The following is a 25,024-nucleotide window of genomic DNA, read 5'->3' as shown; positions in this document are numbered from 1 at the left end:
TAATGTTTATTTATTTATTCAATATTATTATTACATCATTACTTTTGTTTATTAAAATAATTATTTGAAATTCAAACAATAAAGAAATGTGATATCGATCAACATGTTAATAGGATTGATATGATACTACTATCACATACATGCGCGCGAAGCACTTGGATGCGGAACGGAATGGAACTCGGAAGTTAAGCGTGCTAGGGGTGGAGTAGTGGGAGGATGGGTGACCGAGCGGGAAGTTTGACCACGAGTAAGTAATTTGACTAGAGATAAGTGTAGTTAGAGATAAGTGTAGATAGAGACTAAGCTATGCAAATAACTGAAATAAGAGAACTTCTGAAAAAAAAAGAAAAAAAACCGGAGTGAAAAAAAATTAGAAATCCAAATGAATTAAATTTTTTTAACGAAATAGCCTTTAGTCCCGGTTGGGGACACCAACCGCGACTAAAGGTCCTTCGCCCAGGCGCACGGTAGCCGCCCACGTGGACGGGCCTTTAGTCGCGGTTCGTAAGCAACCGCGACTAAAGGGGGGCCTTTAGTCGCGCTTAATTGGTCGCGGTTGCGCAACCGCGACTAATGGCAGTTGCGAACCGCGACTAAAGGCCATTTTTCTACCAGTGAGCCGGAGTAACTCAGAATATTTCCTCTGAATGCTGCATTCTATCTCCAATCGTTATCCTTGAACGTTGTCTCTAATCGTTCTCTCTGAATGCTATCTCTGAGAGTTATGCATGAAGGCTACATTTATGTAGTTTTTTTTTCGAAAAACATTTATGTAGTATGTTTGAATGCTAAATCCTGACAATGGATGGAAGCACGGCATGAAGCTAAGAGGTTAAACACAATCAACTTTTATTTCCACCTTTTGAGTGTCCTCGCTGCCCATTCACAGTACTCATTACAGACCTCGAAACGGGCACATCAAAAGCATAACTTACAAACTAAATGAGTGTGGTGTTCAGAAATCATCAAAGTGGAAAGATAAAACACAGGTAAAAACCCCATGAAAAGGAAAGCAAAGTAGTATGCGCGAACGATCACATCTAGTGATCCCTGCCCGTGATCTTCTCAGTGACGGTGCTGTTGTCCTTGCCGGTGTTGGTGGTGTTGTTGCCGCCCATGCCCAGCGTGTTCACCACCGCGTCCTTGGCGCCGACCACCGCGCCCTTCACCGTCTCCGTGGCCTGCTGGAGCATGCCGCCGGTCTTATCCTTGCCGGCGACGGCTGACTCCTTGGCGTACTGTGCCGCGTCGGAGGACCTCTCCTGCGCGTACTGCGCCGTCTCGGACGCCTTCTGCTTGGCCGCCTCCGTCTTCTCGCCGAGGAAACTGCCGGTGTTGTCCTTGCTCTCGACGGTCTTGTCCTTGGCGGCCTGCGCCATCTCGGACGTCATGTCCTGGGCCTCGACGGCCTTCTGCTTGGCGGCGTCAGTGGCACCCTGCCCCTGGCCGGACGAGTACCCCGCCAGGCCCGCCACCCGGTCCTTGGCCTCGTAGGCCTTGTCCTTGGCCGCGCCCATCACCTGCCCCGTCTTCTCCTGCAAACACACCACGAGCACAACATTCAGACACGGGAGTGACGGGAAGACGTAGGTGCGCGCGGCAACACCGACATTTTCCGGGCGACGAGATGGTGGACATGCACGTACCTGGGTGTGGCCCTTGGCCTCGCCGACGCGGTAGCTCGCCTGCTCCTGGTTGGATGCCATCTCGCGTACTGGGCTTGCTCAAACAAACTGCTTCGCTCGAGGAAGAAGCAAGATCACTCGCAATGTACTACGGAGTAGATCGAGAGAAGTGGATTTCAATCTGAAAACAAGATCAGTTTGTCTATTGCTGGACTTGGCTTCGATCGATATTGGCTGGGATTGAGCATGTGGCGTTTATATAGGCTACGGCTACGTGACTGAGGCTCGTGGACACGTCGCAAGGCGGAGTACCTACTACATGCCAGACACGTAGAGAGGACACGCGTCGTAACACGTCCGCACTTCGCCAAGTCTGGATATATCATGGGCTAGCTCGATCAAGCACATGCAAGAAGCTAATTTAAAATGCAAGAAGGAGACCGAAAAGCACAAGTAAACAAGTATAAAGACAGGGTCAGGAAAGAGATCGAGTGGATAGGATATGACGATGGAGTACATGCTATGTCGTGGCAGGACAGTGTGGCTGAGGCTCCGACTACTCGATTCGATCACGCACAATGTACAACAACGGGGTCGAGTCAGAATTTCTTTTTATCTAGTATCCTTCGTCTGTAAATAGATGATATTTGTTTAAATATAAATATATTTAGTTGGTATTTAGTGTCTGGTTACATTTAAATTAGACGAATCTCGGACATCTGTTTATAAACGGAAGGAGTTCAAAATAAAACCGTTGATATTTCTCAGCTATCAAGTGTGGAAAATGATTACGAAGCTATTATGCAAATGGAGAAAAATAAGGCTCCAACTTTGGATGGCTTCCCTGCATAGTTTTACCAAACTCTTCAGAAAATCTTTAAAACAAGCTTAATGAAGTTGGTTGAGAGATTCCAAAAAGGGATCCGTCTCTTTTTCACCTTAATTACGGAACAATTATCTTGTTACCAAAAAAAGAAAAACCCAATGTTCAGATTTAATAATCGAGATCAATATGCTTGCTGAACATAAGCATCATAATTTTCACTAAGGTTGGTACTAATCATGTAACAAAGGTTGCACACTTAGTTATTATACCGTCAAATGGTCTTTATGCCTAGGCCTCATATTTTAGAAGGGGTGCTGATTTTGCATGAAACAAATCCTGAGCTTCATAGGAAAGAAAATAGATGATGCGTTACTTAAAATCAATTTTGAAAAGGCAGACGATCAAGTCAAATACCCTTTCATTTTTTACAACAAATGATGCGTACAACTAAATGATGTAGGTGTGAATGATTTTGTTAGTCGAGGAAGTTCTTTATTTTCAGACTCAAAAAAGTCTCAGACAAGGTGATCCGCTATCACCGATGTTATTTAATTTTATGGTAGATATGATGGCAATCTTAATAGCCATGGCAAAACAAGATGCCAAGTGGGTAGATTAATTTCACATTTATTAGACAGGGGGATATCAATTCTATAGTACGCCGATGACACAATTATTTTGATGGAGCATGATATGGCGAAAGCCTTCGATATGAAGCTTATTTTTTATTTTCGAATAACTCTCAGATCTTAAAATTAACTTTCATGAAATTGAAGTTTTTTTGCATTGGCAAAATAAAAGATGCACAAGAGGGATTTAGAAGTCATTATGGTTGCGAACTAGGTTCTTTCCCGACTAGATATTTGGGTATCCCATTTTATTTTAGAAAGCTAAAGAATGGAGAATGGAAGCCAGTGAAAGACCGTTTTAAAAGAAAACTTATTAGTTAGGTTGGAAAACTTGTATTATACGAGGATCACCTGATTCTTATTAATTCGATCCTAAATAGCTTCCCTATGTTCATGCTATTTTTATTTGAAATACCTAGAGGTACCGAAAAGATTAGACTTTTATAAATCAAAATTCTTCTAGCGAAGTGATGGCCATAAAAAAGTATAAACTTACTAGGTGGAACATCATTTGCATGCCTAAAGATCAAGAGGGTTTAGGTGTGGAGGTTTTAGAGTTAAGAAATAAGAGTTTACCGAGCAAGTGGCTCTTTAAATTACTAATTGAGCAAAGAGTTTGGTATGAATGCTACATTATCTTATCTCCGGTCGTTATCTTTGATCGTCTCTGAATCTGTCAAAGTCATCACGAAATGCCAATGCCATCTCACGAAGTTACATACGAATGCTACAGAATGTATGTTTGAATGAAAATGAAAGCTAGTTAACACGCCATGAAAATAAGAGGTTTAATCACATCAACCTTTATTTCCAGCTTTTGCCTGTCCTGGGCTCCTGGCTATCCATTCACAATACTCATACAGAGTTACAGACCCGAACACGAGCACATCAAAGACATAACTTACAAACTAAATGAGCGGGGGCACTCATAAATTATCAAAGTGGAAAGATAAAACATAGGTACTAAAACCCCGCGAAAACGAAATCAAACTAGGCGTGAGCAATCGCATCTAGTGACCCCTGCCGGTTATCTTGTCGGTGGTGCTGCTGGTGTCCTTGCCAGTGGTGTTATCGCCGCCCATGCCCAGCGTGTTCACCACAGCGTCCTTGGCGCCGACCACCGCGCCTTTGACCGTCTCGGTGGCCTGTTGCAGCACGCCGCCGGTCTTGTCCTTGCCGGCGACGGCTGACTCCTTGGCGTACTGCGCCGCGTCGGAGGACCTATCCTGCGCGTACTGCGCCGTCTCGGACGCTTTCTGCTTGGCCGCTTCGGTCTTCTCGCCGAGGAAGCTGCCGGTGTTGTCCTTGCTCTCGACGGTCTTGTCCTTGGCGGCCTGCGCCATCTCGGACGTCATGTCCTGGGCCTCGACGGCCATCTTCTTGGCGGCGTTCGTGGCTCCCTGACCCTGGCCAGACGCGTTCCCCGCCAGGCCGGCCGCCCGGTCCCTGGCTTCGCACGCCTTGTCCTTGGCCGCGCCCATCACCTGCCCCGTCTTCTCCTGTAAACACACCAGCACGATCACCAGTTGTTCCAGAATTCAGACACGGCGCACGCACGCGGCAACTCAATGTAGCTCCAAATAATCGATCTAGATCGATAACGTGAAGACATACCTGTGCGTGGCCCTTGGCCTCGCCGACGCGGTAGCTCGCCTGCTCTTGGTTCGATGCCATCTCGCGCACTGGGCTTGCTCAAACTAACTGCTTCGCTCGAGGAAGAAGGAAGATCACTCGCAATGTGGATCGAGATCAGTGGATTTCAATCTGAAAACAATATCGGTTTGTCTATTGCTCGACTTGGCTTCGATTGATCTGGCTGGGATAGAGCATGTGGTGCTTATATAGGCTGTGGGACACGTCGCAAGGCGGAGCACCTATGCCAGACACGTAGAGAGGACACGCGTCCTAACACGTCCGCACTTCGCCAAGTCTGAATATATCATGTGCTAGTTCGATCGAGCAGACGCAGAAGCTAATTTAAAATGCAAAGAGACCGAAAAGCACAAGTAAACAAATATAAAGACAGGGTCAGTAAAGAGATCGAGTCGATAGGATATGACGATGGAGTACATGCTGTGCCGTGGCATGACAGTGTGGCTGGGGCTCCGACTCCTCGATTCGATCACGCACAATGTACAATGTACAACATCGGGGTATTTGTAAATAGATGTTTGATATTTTTTAAATCTAAATGTATGTAAACATTTAATGTCATTTAATGTCTGGATACATTTAAATTTGGATAAATCTCAGACATTTATTTGTAGATTGTGGGTGTACAAAATAAAACTATTGATATTCCTCGGCTATCAAATGAGGAAAATGTTTACAGAGCTATTATGCAAATGGACAAAAATAAGGCGCCAAATTCAGATGGCTTTCCCGCATAGTTTTACAAAACTTTCAGAAAATCATTAAAACAAACCTAATGAAGTTGTTTGAGAGATTCCCACAAGGGGTTCCGTGTCCTTTTCACCTTAATTTATGGAACAATTATCTTGTTACCAAAAAAGGGAAACGATGTTCAGATTTAATAATATAGACCAATATGCTTGCTGAACGTAAGCATTAAAATTTTCACGAAGGTCGATGCTAACCGTGTAACAAATGTTGTGCACTTAGTTATTAAACCGTCTCAAATGGTCTTTATGCCTAGGCATCATATTTTAGAAGGGGTGATGATTTTGCACCAAACAATTCATGAGCTTCATAGGGAAAAAAATAGATGGTGTGTTACTTAAAATTGATTTTGAAAAAGCATATGATCAAGTCAAATATCCTTTCCTTGTTTTTATAGCAAATGATGCGTATGAAAGAATTTGATCCTAAATAGTGTAGGTGTTAAATGATTTTGTTAGTCCAGAAACTGTCGGTATTAAGGTAAATGATGATGAAACAAGATGGCCAAGTGGGCAGATTAATTCCACATTTATTAGAATGGGGGGACTATCAATTCTACAATACGCCGATGACACAATTATTTTGATGGAGCATGATATGGAGAAAGCCCTCAATATGAAGCTCATTTTTTATTTTTAAATAACTCTTTAGCCTTAATAACTTCCACAAAAGTGAAGTTTTTTGCTTTGGCAAAGCAAAAGATGCACAAGAGGGTTACATAAATCTTTATGGTTGCAAACTAGGTTCTTTTCTGATTAGATATTTGAGCACCCATATTCATTTTAGAAAGCTAAAGAATGGAGAATGGAAGGGAGGGAGGGAAGACCGTTTTGAAAGGAAACTTGATAGTTGGGTTGGAAATTTTTTATCATGCGAGGATCGAATGATTCTTATTAATTTGATCCTAACTAGCCTCCCTATTGTCATGCTATCGTTCTTTGAAATACATATAGGGTTACGGAAAAGATTAGACTTTTATAGATCAAGATTCTTTTCGCGATCTGATGGCCACAAAAAGAAGTATAGACTTACTAGGTGGAACATCATTTGCATGCCTAAAGATCAATGGAGTTTAGGTGTGGAGGTTTTAGAGTTAAGGAATAAGTGTTTACCTGAGAAAGTGGCTCTTTAAATTACTAATTGAGCAAGGAGTTTGGCAATAACTCATTCAAAATAAGTACCTTCACTCCAAATATTTATCGCAAGTAAAGGCAAAGTGGCCATGTGTCGGGCCAGCAGGCCTCTGGCCGGACCGAGGAAAGCCCGATGCTCAAAAATTAGGCCCAAGCCCAGCCTGGTCCGACCAAATACCCATGAAGCCCGTCGGGCCACTGGCCAGGCCGTAGTGTTGAATGAACTTTTCGGGCTACCCAGGCCTGGCCCGGCCCGACTGTTGGGCTAACATTCTGAGGCCCATGCCCGAGTTTTTCGGGCCGGGCCTCGGGTCGGGCTGACCATGGCCAGGCATGATGCAAAGTCCTCGGATTCACCCTTCTATAATGGTCTAATAAATGTTAAAGACAAATTCTTTTAACGTGGTTCTTTTACTGTTGGAGACGGTGAGAATACTAGGCTCTAGGAAGATACGTGTGACAAGGTATTAACTTGTCAATGCCTACGGATTGTAGACTAGGGTTTAGTTAGATGTAGAGGGCAAGTAGATCTCGAAGGTTTTAGCCGAAAAGTACTCGACGAATATGAAACTAGGGTTGTGTTGACAGTAAATCCGATCCTTTCTTTGTCCCTCGACTCCCCCTTATATAGGAGGTGGAGCCGAGGGTTTCGTAATACACAAGTTTACAGAGTCCGGGAGGGTTTCTGACCCGTCCCGCAAGATTACAAGTATGGTTTCCTAATACAACTCTAGCTTTTCTTAATAGTATCTTGGGCTTCCGAATCTTCTTGTTCTTCGGGTCGTGGGCCTTCAATAAACCCCGGGTACCATCTTCGGCAGGCCCATTGGGGATGCCTATGTCAGTAGCCCCCGAGATTTTGCTTGAATCGCAGAGTCAGGGAAAATCTCCAACTTTAACCATCCAATATATCTATCGAATTTATCACATATCTTTTAAATATGCAATTCTATATTGTACAGGGATAATGGTAGTTGGGGCTAGTTCATCTAACGGATCAGGTACTAGTTAACTGCTCTAGTGGCAATCCGCAAAAACCTACTTCAAGATCACGTCCCTGGACATGATCTCGGGATACTGGTGTAAACTTCGACAGGTGCCGCTTAAGGTCTTACCATTCTGTCGAGTCCCAGTCATATTTTATCGGGTACCTAACGCGTCCGTTAGGATTTTTCTTCGTATCTGTTGATACGGAAAAAGTAGCAAACCGACGTCAGAGACGGCGCTACGCCACTCAGAACGGATCTGGGGTCTTACCTTCGCAATGTTTTGCGGCATTCAGAGATTATTCGCTACTTTGGCGCTCTGAGAATATATTGTCGAGTGCTTTTTCGGCTGTTGGAATAGCACATTTTATCGAGTCAATGTATGACTTATTTTGCCTTCCCGATGGGAGTATATGTAGAGTTATTTGTATAACTCGAAATATGCTCACTTCCTCTTTTTTTCTTCTTTCTTTCTTTCTCTTTTTTTTTCTTTATAATTTCATCGGGCACGCGAACAGCGTTCCCGATGGGAGTAGCCCCCGAGGCTACAGCCAAGGACTTGTGCTTGGTTGTAGGCTCAACACTTTATTGCCTCATATCAATGTATTTTCATTCTTTCTCGAACTTTTTATATTTATCGGGTGCGCGACCAGCGCTCCCGATGGGAGTAGCCCCCAAGGCTATGAGCAAATGCTTGCATTTGGTCATAGGCTCTCGACATTTCTATTTTGTCATACTCGAATTTTTCTTTTTTTCCAAAGTAGCCCCCGAGCATTTGGGCAAAAACTTGTATTTGTTCAAAGGCTCTCGAAATAATCAATAATCTTCTGCTGTCGCCATTCTTATGAAGCTTCGTAGTCGAGATTTTCGCTTGCCAAGGTGACATCATTGCTGACGATAGCCACGATCACTGTATCGGGAAAACGCGAGAACTTCTCTCCCTCTGTCTCGTGGGCCCAAATTTCGTACCACGTTGACACGTCGTGCAAGTGGGGGACACACGTCCTCCGCATTTCCTGGCGCATGTACTGTAGCTCCTGCACTTTCTCGTCCGTATGAAATTACTTTTTACCCCTTGTCCACGTGTACACCATCTGTCCCGCAATCTCTCAATCCAACGGCGCGTCGGTTCACCGCACCTCTATAAAAGGCATCGTCTTCCTCCTCTAGTCCTTTCGCTCGCGCCGCATCTCTGCTTCTCTTCTGCAAAATCCTCCATTGCTCCCATTGCTTCAAGCGCTCAACCACACTCACACCTTTCGCCGCCAAGCTTATTGATGCCGCCTCGCATCCGTTTGACCAGGCACAGCACGCCAGAGTCGAAGATGGCGACAGCAGATCTGGGAAGCGCCGAGTGGGAGAGATCCAAGATCTCTGCCCAAGACATCAACCTGCTGAAGAAGATGGGGTTCAGCAAGAAGGAGAACTCGCTCCAGTTCCCCAAGGAGGAGAGCTATCCAAGGCCTCCAATCGATTATCGGGTCAGTTTCGTTGACCACCTCATCCGAGGGCTTTCTCCCCCAATCCACAAGTTTCTTCGGGGTTTTTTGTTTGTCTATGGGCTTCAACTGCATCAGTTGATGCCCAATTCCATCCTTCACGTGTCGATTTTTATCACATTGTGTGAGTGCTTCCTCGGGGTCCAACCTAATTGGGCTCTGTGGAAACGTATCTTCTGCCTCCGCCGTAATGGCTCCCACAACGTCGCCTACAACATTGGCGGCGTTGTTATCTGTGTTCGTTCTGACGTCGAATATTTCGACGTCAAATTCCCCGACTCCGTCCAAGGTTGGCGGAAGAAGTGGTTGTATATCCATGAAGAAAGCTCCAATCCAGTGGAAGACAACATCGCTCCTTTTGACGGAGAAGCCAAAATCCTTCGCCGCCGTTCCTGGGATGCTGAAGCTACCGAAGCTGAAAAGTTGGCGACAGAAGCGCTGATGACTCGCATCCACGAGCTACAGAACACCCGTGGCAAGGAACTTTAGGGTATTGAGATTACCGCCTATTTCCTTAGGACTAGAGTGCAGCCTCTCCACGCTCGCAAAAATCCCCTCTGGAAGTATGCTGGTGAAAAAGATGTCGGCGGGCTCTCAAAGACCTTCCTTTGAAGGATTTTGAAAAGCTTATCCACAAAATCTCATCGCTCAACAAGAAGGATCCAATTCCATCCTCTTGCCGCATTGCGCCATATAGTGGCTCCAATCCCCTTCCCGAGGTAATTTTTCCTTGTAGTTGCTATTTTGTCTCCTCGAGTTTTATTATTTGTCGACTACTGTCTTGTTAGCTTCTTTTTTTTGCATAACTTCTCTTTTTTTATCGACACTCTTTCTTTTTCTCAGAACCATCCCGTTCTCACTTCTCTTCCTCCTCTTCCTGAGGGTGGAGAGGTTGAGGACCGTACCGTTGTCGATGATGACAACCAAGGCACCTCGCGCCCTGACAGTGAAGTCGCAGTTTCTCACAAATCCACGGCTTCTTCTGAAAAAGACGCTGAGTCTGAAGCCACTGTCTCGACACACTCCCTTCCTCCTGTTTCTCCAAGGAACAAGAGGAAGAGGAATGAAGTCAAAAATTCCGGCACCTCCAAAGCCGAAGAAGCTGATCCTTCAGATGGGAAGGCAGCTTTCAATCCATACAATGATGCCCTCGTCAGCTCGTAAGTTACTCCTTGCTTCTTACTGTTTTGCTCTTGACATTTTTTGTCTATCTTGCTTCTTATACTGTCGCCATTTTACTGTAGTGGTGACGAGGAAGAAGAACAACCTATTGACGCGGCTGCTCGGACGAGTACGTCGCGGACTTTAGTTGTATCCGAAGCTCAGCATGATGGGGATGAAACTTCGCCTCCTCATCAAGACGTCGAGCATTCGACTCCTCCTGCAAGCCCCCGTGCCTCTTCTCCAAAGAGGGCAAGGGTCGAGCCATCCAAGGAACCTATCCTGTTCCCTGGTAGCTCTTCGACACCTTCATTAGATGACGGAAGTGTTTCAATATTTTCTCTTTTTGTTTATGTTCCGAACCTTTCAGTACTTTCATCTCCTTTGTTTCTTGCGATATGTTGTCGAATCTAGACTGGCTATATTGACTTCTCTTTCTTTTGGTCCTCTCTTCAGCCTTTAATGAAGGAATTTATCCGTCTTGGTACCCAATTCGTTGGGTATCGTGATCATACCAAGAAGCTGGAAGGTACTCTTTTTTTATCCGCCTCCTTTGTTGCATGTACTCCACTATTTTTGTCATAATATTTGATTGCCGCCTATTTTGCCAGGAGATCTTGCGGAAGCCAATAAGCGTGCTGACGCTCTTGCTACCAAGTTAGAGCAGAGCGAAAAGGCCCGTAAGAAAGCTGAAGCCGATGCTGCCGCCGTCGAAGATCTTCGAAAAAGACTTCATGACGTGGAAAATTCTTTGAGCGAGAATATAGAACAGCAATCTGCTCGAGAAACAGAAATCCTCACTCGCCTGGAGTCGCAAAGTCGACGTTTTGTTAGTAAGTGCTCTGATCCCTGCTGTTTTTTCTCGGGTTACTTCACATTTTCCGAGCATGCTATTTTACGAGCAACCCTTTGTTTGTCTTCAGGGAGAACTCATCAAGAATACGAAGTGGATGGTCCCGAAGGCGACGAGCTTCTCGACGCGCTGACTCTTCTTGAAATCCATGGGGATGAAGCACGCGAAGGCCTTGCTGACGCTGAGGCAGGTCTGTCGAAGCTTTTCCCCTACTTCCTCCCGAAGAAAGAGGAGCCCAACACTTTTGTTGCTCTTGCCAAAGCCTTCAACGTGCCGGAAGATCTTGGGATCAAACTTCGCCAAGAGGGCCTGAAGATTGGCGTTGAGGGCACCATCGCGCTGATTGCTAATAGCCAGCAAAACGTCGACTGGACCAAGGTTGGCGACATAGGGGGGATGGAAAGGAAGAAATGGCAATCTTTAATTAGAACTGCCAAGCCTCCCTCAAAGCCAATCCTTTCCTTCCTTGGTGTTAAACCAACTCCTGCTCCAAGCGCATCCAAGCCGGAGGTCAAGTAGACCACCCTTTCTTTGCTTTTCTTTGTTCTTTTGATGCTGTCGCCAAAGTATCTTTGGCGACGCCTACCCCACTAGTTTGTTAGGGCTTTCTCCATTGTAATGTCTTGTAAATATTCTAAAAATTAATGGAATTCTATCTTGCTTGATGATTGATGTCGAGCCTTTTCTTTCAGTTGACGTTTGATAACTATACTCCAACTCCTGCCCCTTCCGATGTTTTGCCTACTTTTTCTCGCCCGAAGAAAGCGCTTGTTAATACTGAACTTGGTGAAGATTCTTCGAGTAAGAATTTATCGCAAGACTTGGAAGAACTCCGTCAGCAGCTTCAGTATGCGAAGAAGCAAACACTTGTGATGATGGAGCAATCTCGTAAGGCATCCGAAAAAGAGAAAATTGCACTTCAAGAAGCTCGAGTAGCCATGGTTGCTAAGGAAGCCGCCGTTTCGGAAGCTGAGAAGGCAACCACTCGAGAGAATTTTATGCTCGATTTGATGAATGAAGCCAGTGCAGATATGTCAGGTATGCTTTCTCCAATCAATACTTCTTCTGTCTTCCTGCTGTGTCCTTTTTTTGAAATTCCTGTGCCGTCGCCAAATAGGTTCCTTTCTCGATTGTGCTGCCGAAGACGAAAGGGTAAACACAAGGACCAATCTTCTCGTTAACCTTTCTCTTGACTATGGTTCTCTTTTCTGGGCCACTCCAGAACGTACCCGACAAATTGTCAGGTTTCAAGACCGCGCCTGTCAGGTTCGCGAGTTCCTTGATTTCTGCACCAGGACCTTGTCCCTGGTTTACAAGACGATGTTTCCTCGGAACGAGGCACCCGATACTCTTCTTGGTCTGATGGAAAAATTTCGGGATACTCCTCGTATTCATAACTTTGTGCGAGCTCAATTGTCCGCTGGAGCAAGATTCGCCATGATTATGATACAGATCTGCTACCGAAAATTAGACCTGACGACGATTGTCTCCAAGTGCTTGGCCAAGCAGTCGAAACGAAAAAGGAACATCGACAAAATCAATGATATTGTAACTCCTGTAGCCGAAGAAATGATGGACGAACTTCTTCGGATGGACTCTGAATTCTTTATCAAAGGGAGTTATGCTGAACATACGACAACTGCTGAAAATAACAAAGGTTTATCCATAGATAGTATATTAGGCAGGGATTGATATTTTTTCTTGTAGCTTGTCGAGCCTTCTCGGGAATTGCATCTTGTATGTTGTAAATATATTCTATATTGTAAAGCCAGCAAATGTATTTATTTTTTCTTCATCAATCCCCCGAGTGACTTGGTGGTGGATTTCTTTATTGTGTATGCGAGGTTTAAACCAAAGCCACGAAACTATATTGAAAATACTATATTTGCGGGTACGAGCCCCCGAGTGTTTTTCTGCTGATTGCTATTTTGTCTCTTTGTTTATTTCACGAGGTGTTTTCCACCAAAGCGAAATATTTTTGTCAGTAATATATGTTGTAATTCTTGGACATAAACCTGTCGAAAAAAGATATATATCTCGACTATCTTTATTATATTGCAGCACCGCGAGCCCGCCTCATTAAAAACCTTTCCCGACCCCACTCGGTGCCCCGAAAAAGGAAAAGAGTGCGTCTAAAAACTCGCGGGCGTTTCAGTACATTGTATTTTTACAAGGAGGACTATATTTCGATTCTAGGCGTAGAAACGCCTTAGCTGCGCCACGTTCCAGGGGTTTTTCTCGGGATCCCATGTCTTCTTGTCCTTTATCCTGTATGCTCCTCCTTCGATTACTTCTGTGATGATGTAAGGGCCAAGCCATGGCGACTCGAGTTTTTCAGTACTATTTTGATTGAGTCGCAGAACTAAGTCTCCGACCTGGAAGGATCTTGGTCGTAAACGTCGACTATGGTAATTTTTCATGTCCTGCTGGTACTTAGTGACCCGCGACAGTACTTCGTCTCTGGCTTCGTCCAATGCATCGACATCGTCTTCCAATGCTTTCCTAGAAGCTTCTGCATCATGCTCAGTGACTCTTGGAGAATCATGCTCTATCTCTATTGGCAGTACTGCCTCAGCTCCATGGACTAGAAAAAATGGAGTTTCCTGTGTCGCCGTGTTTGGTGTTGTTCGGATACTCCACAACACACTTGGCAGCTCCTCTGGCCAAGTATGTCGAGCTTTTTCCAGTGGCCCTAGCAAGCGCTTCTTGATACCATTGTAGATTATACCATTGGCTTTCTCGACTTGGCCGTTTGTTTGCGGATGCGCAACTGACGCGAAGTGTAATTTGATGCCTACTTCTGCACAGTATGCCTTGAATTCCTTTGATGTGAAGTTACTGCCATTGTCCGTGACGATGCTATGAGGTACTCCAAATCGAAAACAATGCTTTTCACGAACTTTATTGCTGATGCTGCGTCTGGTGGATTTATCGGCTTTGCTTCTATCCACTTGGTGAATTTGTCGACAGCGACGAGCATATACTCGTATACTCCTGGCGAGGTCTTGTGTAATTTTCCCACCATATCGAGGCCCCATTGAGAAAAAGGCCAAGATAATGGTATTGGCATCAGCTCCACTGCCGGAGAATGAGGCTTCGCAGCAAATCTCTGGCACGCGTCACAAGTTCGTACTATCTCCTTCGCATCCTCGATTGCTGTTGACCAGTAAAATCCAGCTCGAAAAACCTTGGCCGCAATAGCTCGGCTGCTTGCGTGATGATCGCATACTCCTTCGTGTACTTCCTTCAGAATTACCCTTCCTTCTTCGGGTGTAACGCATCTTTGTAACACACCCGAGGTACTTCGTTTGTATAACTCTCCTTTGATCACAGTGAAAGCTTTGGAACGCCTAATAACTCGCCTTGCTTCAACTGGATCGTCGGGTATTGTTTTCCTTAGGATGTATGATATGTACGTCTGCATCCATGGGATTTGCACCATCAGTACTAGATCCTGTTCCTCTTCTTCTTCCAGTGTTTCTTGCGCAGCCCCCGAGGATTTTTCATCCTTCTCCTTCTTTTTTGATTTCTTCGGCTTTGTGGATCTCTCTGTTATCTCTTCCCAGAACACGCCTGGAGGAATCGCGAGACACTGTGACCCGATGTTTGCAAGAACATCGGCTTCGTCATTGCTTAGCCTGCTGATGTGGTTTACCTCGCATCCATCAAACAGTTTCTCCAGCTCGTTATACATTTCCTTGTACGCCACCATGCTATCATTGACTGCATCACATTGATTCATGACTTGTTGGGCCACCAATTGTGAGTCGCCAAAGATTTTTAGTCGAGTTGCACCACAAGCCTTCGCCATTTTCATCCCATGTATAAGAGCTTCATATTCTGCCTCGTTGTTAGACGCGTTTGGGAACGTCATCCGTAAGACATATTTTAATTTGTCGCCTTCAGGTGATATTAGTATCACGCCTGCTCCAGCTCCTTCTAACCTTTTGGATCCATCGAAGTTCATAGTCCAGGTTCTCGATAAATCTGGGGGTCCTGTGTTTTGCAGCTCCATCCACTCTGCGATTAAATCTGGTAGAATTTGCGACTTTATTGCTTTTTTTTTTCATACGTGATGTCCCGAGGGAAAAGTTCTATTCCCCAAAGGGAGACACGGCCTGTAGCTTCTGGATTGTTTAGTATATTGGATAGAGGCGCCTCGTTTACCACTATTATCGGATGCGCCGAAAAATAGTGCCGTAATTTTCTTGCGGTTGTAAACACTCCGTATGCTAGTTTCTGGTACTGCGGGTACCGCTGTTTTGAAGGCGATAAAACTTCACTGATGAAGTATACCGGTCTCTGCACTCCATGGAGTTTTCCTTCTTCTTCTCTTTCGACAACTAGCGCTGTGCTGACCACCTGGGGTGTAGCCGCAATGTACAACAGGAGTGGTTCCTTCTCTTTTGGCGCCACCAAGATTGGTGGTGTCCAAATTGTCCGTTTAAGATCCTCGAAAGCTCTATCTGCCTCTTCGTTCCACTGTAACTTTTCTCCTTGTTTGATTAAGGCGTAGAACGGTAGCGCCTTTTCTCCCAGCCTGGCGACGAATCTGCTTAAAACTGCGACTCGCCCAGTTAATTGTTGTATTTCTTTCAACTTTGTTGGCTTTCTCATTGTTACGATAGCTTTGATTTTTTCGGGATTTGCTTCAATCACTCTTGCTGAGACCAGGAACCCAAGAAGTTCTCCCGCAGGAACGCCGAAAGAACATTTCGTCGGATTCAGCTTGAGACAAAATTTGTCGAGGTTGTCGAAGGTTTCTTTCAAATCCTCGATCAACGTTGCCCGCTTTTTTGAAGTTATAACGACATCATCAATGTACACTTGTACGTTTTGACCAATCTGTGTTGCTAAGCACTTCTGCATTATCCGCTGATATGTTGCTCTCGCATTTTTTAGACCAAAAGGCATTGTTCTGTAACAAAACACGCCATACGGTGTGATGACCGCTATCTTGGCTTCGTCATCTTCTTTTAATCTGATCTGGTTGTAACCAGAATATGCGTCCAAGAAGGAAAGACGTTCGCATCCTGCCATGGAGTCGATAATTTGATCGATCCTTGGGAGGGGAAAGTGATCCTTTGGACAATGTTTATTGAGGCATGTAAAGTCGACACACATGCGAAGGACTTTCGTGTTTTTCTTCGGCACCATCACTGGGTTAGCTACCCAAGTGGCCTCTGTAGATATCTCTTTAATGAAACCAGCTTCTCTGAGTCGATCAATTTCTGACAGCATGGCTTTGCGGTTTGGTTCCGAAAAACGCCGTAAAGGTTGTTTGATTGGTCTCGCTATTGGATCCAAGTTTAGGTGGTGCTCGGCAAGTTCCCTGGGTACTCCTGGCATGTCAGCTGGACACCATGCGAAGATTTTCCAGTGCTCACGGAGGAACTCGACGAGCGCGCTTTCCTATGCGAGGTCCATGTTTGTAGCGATGGACGTCGTTTTCTTCGGATCTGTCGGGTGGATCTGTACTTCCTTGGAATCTTTCGTCGTGTTAAAGGTTGGTTCCTTGTTAAATCTCCCTACATCTGGCAGCACATCATAATCAGTCATGAGCCTTGACGCCGCGTACTGTGCTTGCATCCCGAAAGTTTCTGATAGTTGATGAAAATCCTTGTCACATTTATTGGCTAGTGCGAAGCTTCCTTTCACTGTAATTGGTCCCTTAGGTCCAGGTAACCTCCATAGCAGGTACGTGTAATGTGGTACCGCCATAAACCTCGCATATGCTGGTCGCCCCAACAAGGCGTGATATTGCGACGGGAAATCCACAACTTCAAACTCCAACCTTTCTATCCTGTAATTTTCTCGGGCCCCAAACTGAACGTCGAGATTAATTCTTCCCAACGGATAACTCGGCTTCTCTGGTGTGATTCCATGGAAACGCGTGTCGGTTGGTTTTAGATTTGCCAGGGATATGTTCATCTTCCTCAGTGTATCTGCATACATGAGGTTTAGACTGCTGCCTCCATCTATCAAAACTCGAGATACGTCGAATCCTGCGATCACCGCTGGTAAGATAAGTGCTGACTGCCCTGGTCGAGGAACTTGCTGCGGGTGATCCGCAGTTGTGAAGCCAATGTCTTGTCCCGACCAATTTAGGTACTCTATTGTTGGTGGAGGCATCTTTTCTGCCATGAACCCTTGCCGCGAGATTACCTTCTGAGCCCTGTTAGATGGCCTAGCTTTCTGAATCATCGAGACCGAGCCATTGGAGTTAGGATCAACATATGGAGGTGGGTGTGGTGCTGCCGCTATTCTGAGCTGGTGTCGATTTTCGTCCGTGATCGCGGGAGGAGGTGGTAGGTGGATCTCACTCCTAGGCCCTTGGAGGTTTCTATTTGCTGCTTGAGCATTGGCTATCCCTGCTACTCGCAGCATTGCTTGAAAATTACGACAGTCCTTCTGCAGATGTCCTGACTGCCTTCTTCCATTGTTGTCGAGATAAAAATGCATGTGGCATGGCCCGTTCATCATATCTTCGGGAGTTACGAAAGGTCTTTGAAACCTTGACCCGCTATTTTGCCTGTTATTTCAAGAATCATCTCTGTTGTCGCCTCGCTGCTCATTACTTCGTTGATATTCGTCTCTATTGTTTCCTCCGTTGTTTCCCCGAAAACCAGCCGATATTTGGCCAGGAGCATCGTAACTCGAGAATTGCCGAGGAAATCGTCTTCTATTTTGAAAGTTTCGGCTACGGTCCTCCTCTGGTGACCTGTGTCGCTTATTGTGAACAGCATCTTCTCCGTCTGCCCATCTGTTTGCTATCTCCATCAGTGCTGACACTGTCCTTGGGTTAGTTCTCCCCAAGTCTTCGACAAAATCTCCTCGCCGAATTCCTGCCACAAACGCATCTATTGCTCTCTCGCCAGATATGTTCTCTGGCGAGTTTTTGATGATGTTCCATCTTTGGATGTACTTTCTCATCGATTCATCATGTTTTTGTCGACACGACCTCAACTCTTCAAGTGATGCCGGTTTTTTGCAGGTTGATCGGAAGTTCTTGACGAACACATCCTCAAAACTGTCCCAGCTGTCGATGGATCCCGGAGGAAGTTTCTTTATCCAGGATCTTGCGGCTCCGCTCAGGTGTATTTGAATACTCTGCATTGCTTTTGCCCTGGTGCCACCTATCAGTTTCACCGTCTCTAGGTAATCGACTAACCAATCCTCAGGATCTTGCAGGCCATCAAATTTCTTGAAACTATCGGGTAACTTGAATCCTGACGGGACTCGAGTTTTTCGAACTCGTCTCGTAAAACACGGGAGTCCACACATATCTTCCTCGGCAACTTCTGGTGAATGCCGATGTTCCCTTCTTTCTTGTCGCGCTCTATCCACTCTGGCCTGAGTCGTTGTGTCTCTAACTCCACTTGCTCTCGGTGGATCTTGCACTGCTGCGGTAGGTCTCGGACTATTTTGCCTTGCAGTTCCTTCGGGAGGTGTAGCTACGAACGCTGCTCCCATGGCTCCGCATCCTGCCATGGCCATGTTATACAACGCTTCTCTTGGATCTCCGGGAGGTGGCCTGGACGCTAGGATGAAAGCTTGTGTCGCCATGTACCCTGCTTCCGGTGTTTTTGGAATAATATTCCCCCTCGTGTCGATTGACATGAAGGACATGTCGAGGTTTTGGATTAGAGTCTCTCTTTCTGCTTCAGGTATGTTTTGCAGCCGAGATCTTGCTCTCCTACAAGCTTCTCTATGACTATCTCCCGAAGTTCCTGACTGTCGACTTAACTCCGCTCTTCGCCTGCTTGATGCGGAAGATTCCTCCTTTCTTCTATTCAGAGCAGCTGTTTGTTTTTCCAACTCTCTTCCTGCTCTGGCGAGCCTATATTGGTATGCTTGCAATTCTTCCGCCGTAGCGGTTGTTTCCATTGGTTCAGAACCATCCATAGCTCTCGCGGCTCTATCCCATGCTGCTTGTGGAAGTTGAACTCTGACGCGTGGTGTAGGCCCGACATATTTAGTGCCCAAGCCCCGCCTTAGGTCTAAGGGATCGACATATGGATTTCCCAATTCGTCGAAAGCCTCTGATGTCTCCTCTTGATCACGACTTGTTTCTCCAATGGCATAAACCTGATGATATTTTGAATTTTTAACTTTGCGGGGTTTGGTGACACCATCATATAGATTGGTGAAGACCTTGCCCACAGATGTGGATCTGTCGATGAAGTTGAAGCTGTCGACGCTACTCGAGTCATTGCTTATATCGGAGTCCGCAGATGACCCGAAGGATATGTTGCTGAAGATCTTGGCGAGCTTTTCACTTGCCCGGGTGCTGATGAAGCGTGGCGACGAAATTTCTCCATCGCTTGATTCTGTTGACGATGCTAATTCCGAAATATCGGGATCGACCGCCGATAATCCCGACGAGATCGGAATTTCGAGACGATATGATCCTTCCTTCTTGATGCAGAAGTGGAACTCTCCAAACGTCATCTCCATGGGCTCCTCCAGATACGCATATGCATCCAAACGGGAGGGCGGGTGAGGAACAAAATCAACGAGACCAGTTTCGATCTGTTTACCTCTGTCCATGATGTTGCTTGCTACTGACGAAGTCGACGATCTTGAACGTGCCATCGAGATCAGCTCCTTGTCTCCTCTAGATCCCACAGACGGTGCCAATTGACAAGGTATTAACTTGTCAATGCCTACGGATTGTAGACTAGGGTTTAGTTGGATGTAGAGGGTAAGTAGATCTCGAAGGTTTCAGCCGAAAAGTACTCGACGAATATGAAACTAGGGTTGTGTTGACAGTAAATCCGATCCTTTCTTTGTCCCTCGACTCCCCCTTATATAGGAGGTGGAGCCGAGGGTTTCGTAATACACAAGTTTACAGAGTCCGGGAGGGTTTCTGACCCGTCCCGCAAGATTACAAGTATGGTTTCCTAATACAACGCTAGCTTTCCTTAATAGTATCTTGGGCTTCCGAATCTTCTTGTTCTTCGGGTCGTGGGCCTTCAATAAACCCCGGGTACCATCTTCGGCAGGCCCATTGGGGATGCCTATGTCAACGTGGTTAACTGTTAAACCGATGGCTAATCAATATCCATCTACGTATAACATTGTCTAACGAAAACAAGTTTTACTGGCCCAGGTGTCCTTAAACATAGTTTTTAGACATTATCCGTAGCTAACACAGATAGATGGGTGCATTTAGCGCAGCATCTAATGAATACGCATTTGTCTACATAACCATATAAGTTTACTTGAAAATTCACAAAGTCTGGCTCTTCTACGGTCAAATCATTATATCTAGATTAAATGAATGGCCATGTTAGGATTCTTCGTAAATACATTTGGAAAATGAAGCTCGCATGAAAAATAAGAATTTTCATGTGGTTCCTTCATCAATGTGTTCTTCTTACAAAAAATAATTTGGCAAAGAGAAATTGGCATGGCAGTAAAAATTGTTGTTTTTCTAACCAAGATGAGTCAATACAATATTTGTTCTTTTATTGCCCGCTAGCAAAAGTGGTTTGTTGTATAGTGCATATTTTTTTCGAAATGGGAGTTTAATCCCGGCTTCTGGATCATGATGATGCACACGGTCTTTTATTTAAAAACGGTAATATTTAGACTTACAAAACTCGCATCTCAATCATCGCCTACAGTTGATACAAAAATCAACCAGCGGAACAAAAAGAACATAATAAAACTACACATCACTGTAGCCTCCTAGTATGACGCCAGCCAGTCTGGCACAAGATATCCTGAGCGATCGTCTGGAGCCGTGTGCATCCAGAAACCATGGCATCCCGCTGTCCCTCCTGCGAAAGGAGAGCCCATAGTTGAACCTAGTGTGCCATCATATGGATAACCTGCAAGTAATGAAAATATTGTTTTTTGTTAAAGATAATATCATTTCTTGCCCTCCAAATAGACCAACATAAAGCAGAAACCCCCATTATGGATGAAAGTTTTAGATTGTCTATCTACTCCATTTAACCAATTTCCAAACATATTTGTAATATTGGTTGGCGGTGGAAGATCAAAAGTGAAATTAATCGTACGCCAAAGAAGTTTAGCTAATGGACACTCAATGAACAGATGTTCGACGGTTTCCTGTTCACCACAAAAAAAAACACTTCATACATCCATTACAATTCTGTTTAGCTATATTATCTTTAGTTAATAGTACCTTGTTACTAAGGAACCACATAAATATTCTTATTTTTAAAGGGACTTAACTTTCCACAAATATTTTCTCAGGTATGGGGTATGATCACTCATAAGATCCTCATACATAGATTTTACCGTAAACATACCATTGGTTGTCAAACCCCAAACAAAGCGATCCTGCTCATCATTTAAATTTTCCGTCATTAGTTTTTGGCATAACTGTAACCATAAAGTCCATCTGTTTCCCAACAGCTCTCGTCTGGAACTAATATTCAGCGGGGTTTGAGCTAACACATGAGCTACCGTTACATTTTTGTGACACACAATATTAAATAACGATGGATATTGATTCGCCAGAGGAGTTTTCCCTACCAAGTATCTTCCCAGAAGCGAGTATTCATTCCATTTCCAATTTTAAAGAAACCTATATTAAAAAAACTCATCCTTCACTCGCATTAAACCCTTCCAGAAGGAAGAATCTGTTGGCTTAGGTTGTACTGCCGATAAGGTCTTGTGTGTTAAGTATTTATTATGTAACAAATCATGCCACACCCCGTCCTCATTAAGCAACTTAAACAACCATTTACTCCATAAGCATTTGTTTTTGAGTTCGAGTACCTCAATACCTAAGCCACCTTCATCTTTAGGCCGACAAACAATATTCCATTTTTTAAGCCTATATTTTTTCCTATTTTCATCAGATTGCCAAAAAACCTAGATCTATAGAAATCCAATCGTTTCCTTACCCCAACAGGTATCTCTAGAAAGGATAACATGAATATAGATAAACTAGTTAACACTGAATTAATAAGGACCAATTTATCTCCATAAGACAATAACTTTCCTTTCCAGCATCCCAGTTTGCTTTCAAACCGTGTCTCAACTGGATACCAGTCAAAGTTTCTTAGTTTTCTGTAATGGACAGGAATACCTAAATATCTAAAGGGAAGAGATCCAGCATCACATCCAAAGATCTGCTTATACTGATCCTCTTCATCATTTGCCTTTCCAAAGCAGAAGAGCTCACTTTTATGGAAATTAATTTTAAGTCCCGAAAGTTCTACAAATATGCATAGGATTAACTTCATGTTTACATCTTTGAGGAGGTCATGTTCCGAAAAAAGGATCGTATCATCGGCATATTGTATTATAGAGATGCCCCCCTCAACAAGATGAGGAATAAGCCCTCGAACCTGACCATCATTTTTGCTCGTTCAGTTAAGATGTCAAGCATATCTACTACAATATTGAATAACATTGAGGACAAAGGGTCCCCTTGCCGCAATCCTTTCTTTGTTTGAAAATAGTGACCAATGTCATCATTTACCTTTACTCCCACACTCCCACCTTGCACAAATTGTTCAATTAAGCTACACCATTCTGTAGCAAAACCTTTCATTCTCAAGGTTTGTTGTAGGAAAGACCACTTGACTTTATCATATGTTTTTTTCAAAATCAATCTTAAATAATACCCCATCTAATTTCTTACTGTGAAGCTCATGAATCGTTTCATGGAGAATGACAACCCCTTCTAAAATATTTCTACCTGGCATAAAGGCAGTTTGTGTCGGTCTAATAACCTTTGGGGCAATCCCCGTTATTCTATTTGTTCCTACCTTAGTAAAAAAATTGAAACACACGTTTAGTAAGAAAATAGGTCTATATTGTTGTATCTGTACCGCATCCTCTTTCTTGGGTAATGAAGTGATGACACCAAAATTAAGTTTGTAAAGAGACAAATCTCCTGTACTCAACTCATTAAAAAGTGCCAATAAGTCCAACTTTCTTACTTCCCAATTTTTTTGATAAAACTCCGCCGGAAAGCCATCAGGACCTGGTGTTTTATTATGTTCCATCTGTGATATCACCTCAAAAACCTCCTCTTCAGTAAAAGGATTTGTTAAAATATCATTTTCATTAGCTGAAATCTGTGGAATATCATGCACCATTCCTTCTACTAAAGAGATGTTGGTCGGCTCCGATGGCCCAAATAGTTTTTTATAAAATTCGGTGATATACACCTTAAGGTTGTCTTCTCCAACAATTGTTCCTTCTTGTTTCTCTAACTAAAAAATTTCTTCTTTCGATGTTTACCATTTGCAATCAAATGGAAATACCTCGTATTATTCCCCCCTTCTTGGATATGCTTAACTTTTGCGCGTTGAGCCCACTTAGATTCTTCCTCCCGTCTTAACTTATTCAATCTCTCATTTGCTTTTTTAAGTTCTTCTCTTTCATACGGATTCAAAGGATTAGTTTCCGCTTTTATATCAAAATGATCTATAATGGCTAATAGTCTCTCTTTCTCCTTTTTATATTTCCCACTTTGATTTTTTGCCCAGCCTTTGAGGAACTTTCTAATCGGAAGAGGGAAGAAAAGAATAATAATAATCATTTTCCCCCAAGGACACTCCTAAAGACTCCGCTCTATGTATAAAATCAGACTCGGGAATATTAACAATAGAAAGCTTCGGAATTGACAATTTACCTGTATTAGGAGGATCATCCCGCATCTGTGCCCTCTTCATAGCTTTCTCTATCTGCGGAAAATCCCCATCCATCTGACCTCCCAGCCGGGTACTAGACCTCACTCCAGATGAGGCCTTTGGAATACCCCAAAAGCAATTACCTCCTCCACAGTATGATTAACTGGCACATTATGAGGTGAACACTCAATAAGATTAAGAGAAAAGGAAGAATTTAGTTCATTTGTGACTGGAGTAGAGAAATTACCAATGACCATCTGAGGCGAGGCAATCCCCACCCTATTCTGATCATCAATATTGAGTTTCCCCTCTCCTTTATGCAACATGAAATCTTCTCCCTCATTCTCTTTTGCCAAATCCAAAGCACAAAGTGTATTAGGATAAAAAAATATTTCATGTATTAAAAATATTACCTCCAGCCTTCAAAAAATTTACAAATTTATTTGGTAATTGTCTAGCGGGAGTGGCAAAAAATGATAAAACACATACTCGAGTTGGTGTTTGTGCTTTACTTTGGACTATTTGGAATATGAGAAATGAATATATCTTTAGCAAAGCAAAATCCACTTCTTTTATTTAGGTTATACCACTATCTATGAATTGGATCCGTTTTTGTTCTTACCTACAACCAATGGAGAAGAGAGTGGATGTGACTACTAGGTGCAACTGGTTGGAGATGGTTACTCGGGATATATACTACCATTGCAGCTGACGTTTTGATCATAGATTATCATGATGTTGCAGATCCACATCATGTTTTCTTTGTTTTTTAGATTGTTGATAATTTTTCGACCCTGTGTGACCCATGATGTAATTCTTTGTAAAACAACATATTTGGATTAAGGAAATAAAAGGTTGCATGCATCAACCAATCAAGTGGCTGGGCCATGCCTCCTTTTCAAAAAAAAAGTAGATGTGAACGCTCGCTGCTAGAGACATTAGAAATAGAGCATGTGGTATCTCTCAAGGAAGAGCTAAGGAGGTCGTTGAAGAAGCAAGAGCCGGAGCGCGCATGTACTAGTAGCGGAGGGTGGGGGCACTGTTGGGCAAGTCCAATAACTTCTTGAAACAATCAGACTGTGGGTGTCTTGGCATATGACAGTAGACACACATACGTGAATGAGATTGTCCCCAGCATAAGAACAATGAACCGCACTACCATATGGTGAGCGTAGGAGTGGTGAAGCACTAGAGTGAGAGGACACTGGCGCTAGCGACTGTATAGTAGGGGCTCGAGTAGCCAACAAAGGGGGTACCACAAACAAACCCACGCTTCATAGATGGGTATC

The 25,024-nt window shown here is 44.1% G+C and overlaps 2 protein-coding genes across 2 annotated transcripts; both read right to left on the bottom strand.

The window, feature by feature from the left end:
• Positions 1-825: 825 nt before the first annotated feature.
• LOC139830077 (uncharacterized) lies at positions 826-1,843 on the bottom strand. The gene is made up of 2 exons (XM_071824964.1): positions 1,647-1,843; positions 826-1,535 (listed from the first exon to the last, which is right to left on the bottom strand). Exons 1-2 carry the CDS (start codon positions 1,704-1,706, stop codon positions 1,041-1,043), a joined length of 555 nt encoding a protein of 184 aa, XP_071681065.1. The 5' UTR covers positions 1,707-1,843; the 3' UTR covers positions 826-1,040.
• A 2,045-nt stretch (positions 1,844-3,888) lies between these two features.
• LOC139829706 (uncharacterized) lies at positions 3,889-4,883 on the bottom strand. Its single transcript, XM_051352233.2, has 2 exons — positions 4,695-4,883; positions 3,889-4,579 (listed from the first exon to the last, which is right to left on the bottom strand). The coding sequence occupies exons 1-2, from the start codon at positions 4,752-4,754 to the stop codon at positions 4,091-4,093; spliced, it is 549 nt and encodes a 182-aa protein (XP_051208193.1). The 5' UTR covers positions 4,755-4,883; the 3' UTR covers positions 3,889-4,090.
• Between the last annotated feature and the right edge of the window lie 20,141 nt (positions 4,884-25,024).

The sequence above is a fragment of the Lolium perenne genome, chromosome 1 (assembly GCF_019359855.2).
Source record: "Lolium perenne isolate Kyuss_39 chromosome 1, Kyuss_2.0, whole genome shotgun sequence".
NCBI classification, from domain to species: domain Eukaryota; kingdom Viridiplantae; phylum Streptophyta; class Magnoliopsida; order Poales; family Poaceae; genus Lolium; species Lolium perenne.
This window is presented reverse-complemented; position numbering and strand designations above follow the sequence as displayed.

Coding starts and splice junctions, on each gene's coding strand:
- LOC139829706 (XM_051352233.2), bottom strand. CDS start 4,754: ATGGCATCGAACCAAGAGCAGGCGAGCTACCGCGTCGGCGAGGCCAAG. Junction 4,580..4,694: donor AGGCCAAGGGCCACGCACAG/GTATGTCTTCAC, acceptor GTGTGTTTACAG/GAGAAGACGGGGCAGGTGAT.
- LOC139830077 (XM_071824964.1), bottom strand. CDS start 1,706: ATGGCATCCAACCAGGAGCAGGCGAGCTACCGCGTCGGCGAGGCCAAG. Junction 1,536..1,646: donor AGGCCAAGGGCCACACCCAG/GTACGTGCATGT, acceptor GTGTGTTTGCAG/GAGAAGACGGGGCAGGTGAT.